Below are 10,882 nucleotides of genomic sequence, written 5' to 3'. Positions count from 1 at the left end.
ACCATAAAACCTGTACATGGGGGGTACTGTTTTACTCGGGAGACTTCGCTGAACACAAATATTAGTGTTTCAAAACCCTAAAATGGATTACAACGATTATATCGCCAGTAAAAGTGATGTTTTTTGCATTTTTCACACAAAAACTGCACTTACACGAACAATATTATTGTTGTGATACTTTTTACTGTTTTGAAACACAAATATTTGTGTTCAGCGAAGTCTCCCGAGTACAACAGTACCCCCCATGTACAGGTTTTATGGTGTTTTCAAAAGTTATAGCGTCAAATTTAAGGCTTGTGTTTCATTTTTTTCAGATTAAAATTCGCCAGATTGGTTACGTTGCCTTTGAGACCCTATGGTAGCCCAAGAATGAAAATTACCCCTAGGATGGCATACCATTTGCAATAGTAGACAACCCAAGGTATTGCAAATGGGGTATGTCCAGTCTTTTTTAGTAGCCAATTAGTCACAAACACTGGCCAAAATTGGCGTTTTGCATTTTTAACACACAAACCAATATTAACGCTAACTTTGGCCAGTGTTTGTGACCAAATGGCTACTAAAAAAGACTGGACATACCCCATTTGCAATACCTTTGGTTGTCTACTATTGCAAATGGTGTACCATTATGGGTGTAAATTTAATTCCTGGGCTACTATACAGTCTCAAAGGCAACGTAACCAATCTGGCGAATTTCAATTTCAAATGTAACATGCTATATTAGACCCTGTAACTTTCCAAAACACCATAAAACCTGTACATAGGGGGTACTGTTTTACACGTGAGACTTTGCTGAATAGAAATATGTGTATTTTATTGCAGTAGAAGCAAACAGTATTATGACATTGACAGTTAAAATGTCATGTAGAACTAAAAAATAACAAAATGTCTTATTTTCTCCCATTTTTTTCATATTAAATTATGTTTCATAGCTAAATATCTGATATTAAATGAAAGCCCTGTTTCCCCTGAATAAAATTATATATAATAAGGGTGGGTGCATTTAATATGAAAGAGGTGAATTACGGTTGGACAGACATGTAGCGCAAATGCCAGGTTTTGTTTAAGTTTTGTTTTGTCCACAACGTGTACATTTGGCTCAGTCCTTAAGGGGTTAATAAATACATTAAGTGTTGCAGTAATAGTGTAGTTTATTTAAGTCCTTATGTTTTGAACGAAACACGGCGTGGCTGCTTGACTAATCTTTAATAAAGGTTGTTATACTTTTCAATTATCAAAGAAAGACTGAAACTCAATTGCAGGTTCAACACTATTTCGACAAGCTTCAACAATCCAAAAGAGAGATTACTGGGCCCCCTTTCTCTCAGCAAAACATGTAAAATAAAGAAAAATAAAACCAAAGAGAAAGCGCTTGTAAAATACTGATACAGGTTTTTGTAAAATAAAGGGTTAAAGGAACACTGTATCCCTATAGTGCTGGTCTACATGTTTAGGTATCACCCCCCTCAGAATGATCTCATCCAATTCAGTGGGAGGCTATTGCGTATTGCACCAATCAGCATCTCTTCATAGAGATGCATTGAATCAATACATCTCTATAGGAATAGTTCAGCGTGCATAGATTGCAGAACCTCACCAGAAAGTCCCACCAGTAGCTGTCTGAGTGACAGCCACTAGGGTGTTACTAGGAAGCGATTTAAACACTGCCTTTTCTATAAAAAGGCAGCATTTATATTGCTGAGCTGCATGGGCATGCTATAGACACCAGAATCTCACTACATTAAGCTGAAGTGGTTCTGGTGACTATAGGGTCCCTTTAATTTACCACTAATCCAGGAGCGAGAGTGTCTAGTCGCCACAGCTCTGCTCCATCGACAGTTCCACACTACTGATTATGTCGGCCAATAGAATGCTTCTCATAGACAAGCATTGGGAGTCAGTGCTTGTGTACAGCAGTCTCCACACTGAACCTGCAATACATCTCATAGAGGCACTGAATCCAACGCCTCTCTATGAGAAGCATAACTTTTTACCTGATCCTGGGGAAACACAGGAACTTTGCAAAAATGCCATAATTTGGTAGTGATGTAATAGTGCTCTTGTGCATTGCATTTATGAACTTAAATATTTCAACATGCTAAATTCATCCAGTCCTGACTGGACTTTTTACTGGTCGCTTATCTTATTTTTTTTAACTTTCATTTTACAGGAAATGGAGAAGGTGTCATTAAATAACCAAATACAAACTCTCCAAAAAGAGGTACTTTTAGACATGCTTTTGTAGCACATATGACTTATATGGTTTACACAATTCTATGTATACAGTGTTTGAATGTTCAAGTCCAGCTCTAGTAGCCAACACAGAAATATGACATGTGCTCAAACTACATCTCTTAGGCAGCAGTAATGGTCTTAAACATTACTCACCACTGGAAGCCTAGAGAGTCCTGCTCGTTAAAGGGACACTATAGTCACCAGTGCAACTACATGTATTCCTGACTCTATAGTGTTAACACGACCATCTAGCCCCCCTGGGCCCCTCATGCCTCCATAAATATAGTAAAAATCTTACTGTATTCAAGCCAGAAGCTGTAGCTCTGCATGCTGTTAGACTCAGGAAAAACAAGCAGTCTGCTGACATGTGATAGCCTGATCCAATCACAGTGCTTCCCCATAGGATTGGCTGAGACTGACAAGGAGGCAGATCAGGGGCAGAGCCAGCATGATTCAAACACAGCCCTGGCCAATATAAAAAGAAAATCACAAAGAACTAAACAATGGGAAAGGGCGTTGCCGGATCGAGCATGAGATAGGACGTGTAGTGCTTGAGCTCCTCGCCCTAAGCCACAAAATTGCGATAATTTAGCAGAACCCGTAGCCAAAATGGTTCGTACTAAGAAGCCTTCCTCCCAGGGAACATCGCTGACTAGCTCACCTCGCAGACCCACAGGCACTATGGACGATTTCGTCTCCACACCAGCGGAGTTATGAGGGACCAGAGCCATGGACAAGATGGCGCCGTTCTCCCCAAGCATGGAAAGCGCGGGAGACTCGCTGGAAGGCAGTGAACGGGAAGGTGCGCTAGCCCAAATCAGACAAGAACTGACTATGAGCTTGGAAAAAAGGCTCACAAAGGCGGACACTGGAGGCCTGCTGCAGGAGTTCCGGGCGGCGGTACGGGAAGAGATCACTACCCAGTGCACCGACCTGGCCGCAGTGGAGGTGAGGGTTGAAGCCCTGGAAACATAGGCACAGGCGAGCCGAACACAACACAGGGCCGCCGAACTCGCTACCACCCGCCATGGTAACCTCCTCCTCGCCCTACGCCGCCAGGTTGAAGACCTTGAAAACCGCAGCAGCCGCCATAACATAGGGATCCGAGGTCTACCGGAGCCGGACTCCACACCGTTACCGCATACGGTTCGGGCCCTATTCATACAAATACTAGGCCAATGGTGCCCCACGGACATTCAAGGATTAGAAGTAGAGACGGGCAGCCGCCATGAGTCAGTCCACCTCCATGGAGCTTTGGGTGGGGAGCGGGACCCGGGATCTGTGGACCCGGGGTTGATGGGACAGGGATTGTTGGATGACGTGGACGGTAGACCTGGGCCCAGCATTGTTAACCGTGCCACATGTGCGGCCCCACCCCCTGATACGCACCCGATGCCACGCAGCACCCGGGATCTTGGCCGGCCGTGCTGTGTGGAAACCAACTAAGACTCACGATCACCTAGGGAGCTGAGTGAACACTGTTTTGCTGTGGGGGCTGGGGGATGCGGGTGGGGGAACCACCCCGACGGAAGACAACTACCGGCTCCTCCTGGAAGCTCGAAGGGACCTTAAACGACTGCTGTCTCAGAAACTGACACATATGCTCCGCAAATCACGCAGATACTTCTACGAACACTCAAACAAATGTGGCCGTATGCTTGCCAAAATGCTACAACGGAAACGACGACTGGCACAGATTACTACGCTCCAGACAGCGGGCGCAACACCCACGAGACGGGCGGATAAAATAACGTGGAATTTCATGACTTCTACACCAAACTATACAATTTGCCGGTTGACACGGGGACCGCCGCGACCCAACGGAGGTTGACTAGGACGCGTGAATACCTGGAACAACACGTGCATCGGAAGCGAACACAGATCAAAATAGAAGACCTGGAAGCCCCCATTAAACTGGTTTAGCCCTTCTTATATTAGCTGCTCACAGGGGTGTGACAGCGGTCTGTCGGGGTGGAGGGGGGATGGGGTTGTGGAGAGTTTATTGTGATGATTCAGCTCTAGGTCAGCCTAGTTGCTTGTTCACAATAATGATTCGACTGTTACGGCTGTCAACCGGACTTAGTATTCTCTGTGACAACTCCTATCGTTCTTGTTAAACAAATTCTTACAAGTTTGTGTAAACGCATACCTGTTTAAAAAAAAAAAAAAAAGAACTAAACAATGCACTCAAACTCTTGCTACTCTTGGGTGGCAGTACTTGCTAAAGTGTTTATTAGCCCAAATACATATAACAAAACAAACAAAAAAAAAATGTTACTTGCACACTATCCCAAATCCCCAAATTTAAATAACAGAGATTTTTAGTACTACTGCATTAGCCATTAATGTGTAAGCACATGTGCCGTTACACGGCAAATCTCTTGGATAAGTTTTATGCCAACTATTCACCTTGCAGATTTCAATTAAACAGCACATTCTCTAATGAGACAATGAGGGGTATTTTATGCCTGCCTTGACCATTACTGTTTGAACTTATTTGTTCTTGTACATTCTTTGCATTGGCATAACTTAAATATTGAAACTTGTTGAATTTTCCAGTCCTGACTCTTTCTACTGCTTAACTGTGTGTTCCTTATTTAATATTACAGGAAGAGGAGAAGGTTTCATTCAAAAAACAAATACAGATCCTTCAGGAAGAGGTACATTTTTATGTAATATATATGTATGTATGTATGTATGTATGTATGTGTAAATTATCCTGTTACCTGTATTGTTTACCTTCTAGAATGATAACTTACAAGATGAGAAGGACAAAACCAAAGACTTGCTGAATGATCTTATAGCTGAAAATTCCAGGATCATGGTAACCTAATTAATAGTTCTCTAGATGACATTGTAAAATACATTTGTATTGTTTCCTGCTAATATTTACTGTCTTTCTTTAGCGCAAGCTCTGTGAATGTGAAAGTCTAATCTTAGAAAAGGATGATCTTATAACGCAGGTAAGAATTGTGTTTTACTCTGTGAATAGGCAATAATGCAGGGATCACGTAATAAAGGGGTGCAAGGAACCAAGACTAACTTTAGCAAATACAGCACCTGCATGAAACCCACAGCACTAATTGTACATTAAGAACCAATCTGACTGTCAAAATAATTAACATCAGCAACCAACACCAACCAAACTGCAGATAACCAGTCAAAGTCTCTGGAGTGTAAACCTGACTGGGACGATAGCCCAGGGCTGCCACACCATTCATGTTTTCTTAGACAGCTATGAGTTAAACATGTTTAAGAATGTCAGTGAATAGGGCATTCACATGCTGCTAAAGTAAATAAATTAATAAGTTATAGGGTCAGGATTTACATCACAAAATTTCAATATAAGAAATGGGGCAAGACAGGGCTGCCCACTTTCTCCACTATTGTACATAATGGTTTTAGAACCCTTGGCAAGTTCAATAAGACAAAACAAAAAAAATTAAAGGCTTCACCAACACTTCTGGACAAACAAAGTTAAACAGATGATATTCTATTAACACTAGAAGATCCTGAAATCTCAGTCCTAGAGTTACTGAAGGAAATAAAAATATACCCTAAAGTCTCAGGATATAAAATGAAAATAGAGAAATCAATATATATGATTACAATTATGGGTAAAAGAGTAACTTTCTTGTACAAAATATTGGGCTCCCAGATAATAAGGATAGACTAAGTTATTTAGGTATAATTATAACTCCAGATTTAAAAGACCTAATCAAAGCTAATTTTCTATCCTTACTAAAACAAAATAACAAAAAATTAAAGGATTGGAAAGGACTAGGCTTCTCTTGGTCAGGTAGAATTAATATTCTAAAAACATACATTTTACCAAAATGGCTATACTTATGGAGAATGATACCTCTGAATTTCCCCGAAAACTGGTTAGCGTTATTATATTAATCGTTCTGCAAATTTGTATGGGGAGGCAAAAAAGCTAAAAAATGAAAAATCTAGCTAGGTCAAAGCAAGACGGAGATCTGGGGTGTCCAGAAATTATGCAATGTTACATGGCTAGCAAACTCTTTCACATTTTGCTCACCCAAAATAATATGGCAACCAAAGAAACTTGATACAATATGGAAAAAACAAAAACAGGGGTAAACAATTTGTCCTCATTATTTTGGATTTTAGATTTGAACAAAAAAGCGATTGAGGACTCACAGAGCAAATCACAGATACTCAAAGAATTAACAAGCTGGTGGGATAAAATCACATTCAATATAGGATTAAGAAATAAAATAATAGAGGTGCTTCCATTCTCTATGATTTCAGATATGCTGGAAAACATAAAAATCAGGGAATTCAAAAATATAATAGTGGTGGAGAATAACAACAAACCCTTTCGGCAAATCATGGAGGAATTTAACATCTCCAGGATTGAAACCTTTAACTACCTGAGAATCAAGGGCTTCATTTCTGAATATTTATCCAAGAACAAGAAAGAAAAATCTAAAACTTAGACATCTGGAACTAAAGATATACAAAAATCTATTGGCAAAATGCGCCAAAGTTATATACGGATAGAGGCATGATAAACCAATAGGATTGATTAATAAATGGGAAAAAGAACTACATGTATCCATAGAAGAAGAAGAAAGGATAGGTTCCCTAAATAAACTATATAAACATACACACTGCCTAAATCTCACAGAAACACAATTCAAACTCGCTAATAGATGGTATTTGACACGTAAAGGTCTAAATAGAATCTTTTCAGAGACATCAGACAGGTGTTGGAAATGCAACGTTAATGAAGGTAATCTGATCCACAGCTGGTGGCATTGCACGCCTATAAGTCAATATTGGAAGAATGTAATGAAGGTAATTTATCAAATAACCGGAATGAAAATAGGATTTAAACCTGAAGTACCGTATATACTCGAGTATAAGCCGAGTTTTTCAGCACATTTTTTGTGCTGAAAAACCCCAACTCGGCTTATACTCGAGTCACTGTCTGTATTATGGCAATTTACATTGCCATAATACAGACAGGGGGATGTGGGGGCTGCAGAGAGCGTTTACTTACCTCTCCTGCAGCTCCTGTCAGCTCCCAGTGTAAGTCTCGCGAGAGCCGCGGGGTCATAGTGCGGCTCTCGCGAGACTTACAGTGTAAGCTGACAGAGGTGCTGAACGGACCGGCGCGGAGGAGGAGGGAGCTGACAGGAGCTGCAGGAGAGGTAAGTAAGAGCTCTGCCAGCCCCCCTCCTACACAGTGACCATCCACTGGACCACCAGGGAGTGAGAGCCCCCCTCCCTGCTATGTATCAAGCAGGGAGGGGGGACGTAAACAAATACAAATTATAATAAAATAATAATATAAAAAAGAAAAAATAATAATAATAAAAAAAAAAACTATATAACAAAAAAAAACTATTAATATTAAAATAATCATAAAAAAATAATAAAAATGCCCAAACCCCACCAAGGCTCTGCATCACACTCTGCATCACACACACACACACACACACACTGCACTCATACACACACACTGCATTCATACACACACACTGCACTCATACACACACACTGCATTCATACACACACTGCATTCATACACACACTGCATTCATACACACACTGCACTCATACACACACACACTGCATTCATACACACACACTGCATTCATACACACACACTGCATTCATACACACACTGCACTCATACACACACTACATTCATACACACACTGCATTCATACACACACTGCACTCATACACACACTGCATTCATACACACACTGCACTCATACACACACACTGCACTCACACACACTGCACACACACTGCACTCATACACACACACTGTACTCATACACACACTGCATTATCATACACACACTGCACTCATACACACACACACTGCATTCATTATATACACACACTGTAAATAAATATTCAATTAATATAATTTTTTTAGGATCTAATTTTATTTAGAAATTTACCAGTAGCTGCTGCATTTCCCACCCTAGTCTTATACTCGAGTCAATACGTTTTCCCAGTTTTTTGGGGTAAAATTAGGGGCCTCGGCTTATATTCGGGTGGGCTTATACTCGAGTATATACGGTAGTTTTATTAAACCTAAAGTGGACCAAAATGTCAAAAAAAGAACAAATGGTAACAATAAATATCAATACAGAAGCTAAACTCCTACTAGCACGTAATTGGAAAACAGTGACAATTCCACACATCCAAGAATTAATCACTCAAGTTACATGGCAAGCGAAAATGGAAAGGGATATACTAATGAACATAGGAAACAGATATACCCAGATAGAAAACTGGGACACATGGATAAATAAATTGGAATCCATAATTCAAGAACCGGCAGACCGGTGTAAAAGTTCATATGGATCCCGAAGATCCTATCATACGGGCAACGGGCAAATAATAAAGGACAGAACAATAAACACTATAACATCATACAGAATAGTGTGTTCTCTCTCTCCAAGGACAGGTAGTTACAATAAATCAACAACTAAGAATCTATAAAGAGAAGCTAGATAAGGCGGGGGGGGGGGGGGTTGGGGCGGGAGGGACTAGAGCTTAAAGGACCACTCTAGGCACCCAGACCACTTCAGCTTAATGAAGTGGTCTGGGTGCCAGGTCCAGCTAGGGTTAACTAATTTTTTTATAAACATAGCAGCTATGTTTATCAATTAGTTAAGCCTTCCCCTTTTTCCTCTAGTGGCTGTCTCACTGACAGCCGCTAGAGGCGCTTGCGGGATTCTCACTGTGAAAATCACAGTGAGAGCACGCAAGCGTCCATAGGAAAGCATTCTGAATGCTTTCCTATGCGACCGGCTGAATGCGCGCGCAGCTCTTGCCGCGCGTGCGCATTCAGCCGACGGGGAGGAACGGAGGCGGAGAGGAGGAGGAGAGCTCCCCGCCCAGCGCTGGAAAAAGGTAAGTTTTAACCCTTTTCCCCTTTCCAGAGCCGGGCGGGAGGGGGTCCCTGAGGGTGGGGGCACCCTCAGGGCACTCTAGTGCCAGGAAAACGAGTATGCTTTCCTGGCACTAGAGTGGTCCTTTAAGCACACCACCTCTTCTGTCTCCTCTCTTCTTTTACCCATAAATCTATAAAACAAATAAGAGAATATATCAATACAGCGATGAGGAATGGGGTTGGATAGGAGGGAACAAGGGAGGAGATATTTATGATGACAAGAATACCTAGGCGAGAAACAAGAAGTACCAGGTAAAAAAGATAAGTCAGGTATACGTCTGAAATATAATTAAAAAAATAATAATTAATAAGTCACTACCAGGAGTAAGTAGGAAGTGTCATATGTAATTCTTTTATATACCTCTGCCAACATGAAAATGATATGTATTGTTGGTCAGTGTTATACATGTTCTTCTTGACAGACTGTGGAGTTTATATTTGTATTTTTAAAATGTTGATGAGCTGTCACACGTAGGGTACCTAAAAAGCCCTTGGAAGAATCTGTGTGGAGCCAGAGGAAGGGAATAGCTTAACCCGCAACCACCCATACATTGCAAACACAAGCTGTACTTGTTCCATGGTGATATCCACAATTCTTTTGTGGACTGTTAGCAACAATGTCAGTGATAAATACTAGCTGATGAACCGGTGCTGTGTTTTATGTATCTAAATCCTTTGGATAAAATTTTTCAAATAAACTTAAATATAAGAAAACATAATTTTGAAAGCAGTAAAATTAATTTATCCCCTGAAGCTATGGGTTAACCCATTGGCGACTATTCAAAATCTCTATATAATGTATCGGCTGTACACCCATCTACTGATGTGATGTAATTCCAGTAAAATACAAGTTTAGCAGGCTAAGATTGCCACAAGGCATATGTATGTATATGTGTTTGTAGTATCAGTTAGTTAATTACACGTAGCTAAGATACTGTTATCACTGTACTGACCAGGTGCAGGAATGTAAGAACTGGAATTACGCGTCCCTCTCCTTTGTATCAGATGAGCCACGTGGTTAGACCGGATGGATGAGTTTAGACTCTATTTATTAAATAGGTTAAGGGTATGTGTGGGTGTAGTTAATTGTGGGAGGAGCTACAGTGCTATATAAGGAATGTACTCTATGTATTCAGTACTCAGACTTTGCTGTATTTTGGTGACGCTAGTCCCTCTGAGTCCCGATCGGTGATCCAATAAAGAATCTCTTCCTTCCTGAAGAAACCTGTGTCCATCTCTCTGTGCTTGGCTTCCGTCAGTTTCTCCGGTATCATTTGGTGCATTGGCCGGGAAGCTCATCGTTCAACGGTAGCTGAGAGGCAGAGGCGTGAGACGGTCTATCTTTGCCCACGTTCTCTACGGCTGCACCCCTGAACTTCTGCGTGGACCTCCCTTCGTCTCGGCGCCACTGGTCTGTTGTCCAGGAGATCATCGGCCTCTACGTGAGAAGTGCTGGGGTGTCCCCGTCGATGAGTGTGAACTCAGGTTCAGGAACGAGGAGGTAAGACAACTGCTGTTTTAGACGGCAGGACCCACTAGGGGTATACCGATTGTGCGGTAGGCCCAAAGGGGTTTTGAATCTGTGTATCTGCCCCCTCTGTCGGAGGGAAGGAGCGAAGGCGCACCGCTCGATCGAACGCTCTTTAGTCAGACCGTTTGATTTGGTTAGTCAGGCGGGGTCCTGGTGTAAATAGCCCTAGC

At 41.5% G+C, this 10,882-nt stretch overlaps 1 protein-coding gene across 1 annotated transcript in view; it reads left to right on the top strand.

Annotated features, from left to right (window-relative positions):
- The window catches only part of KASH5 (KASH domain containing 5), a 39,297-nt gene extending 37,075 nt beyond the window's left edge, over positions 1-2,222 (top strand). Inside the window, exon 7 of the mRNA XM_063436727.1 lies at positions 2,171-2,222. Coding sequence (XP_063292797.1) covers positions 2,171-2,192 — 22 coding nt within the window. The 3' untranslated portion in view covers positions 2,193-2,222. The remainder of the gene's footprint in view (positions 1-2,170) is intronic.
- Positions 2,223-10,882: the final 8,660 nt, after the last annotated feature.

Source organism: Pelobates fuscus, chromosome 11, assembly GCF_036172605.1.
Source record: "Pelobates fuscus isolate aPelFus1 chromosome 11, aPelFus1.pri, whole genome shotgun sequence".
NCBI lineage: Eukaryota > Metazoa > Chordata > Amphibia > Anura > Pelobatidae > Pelobates > Pelobates fuscus.
The sequence above is the reverse complement of the archived record's forward strand: the minus strand, read 5'-3'. Positions and strand labels throughout refer to the sequence as shown.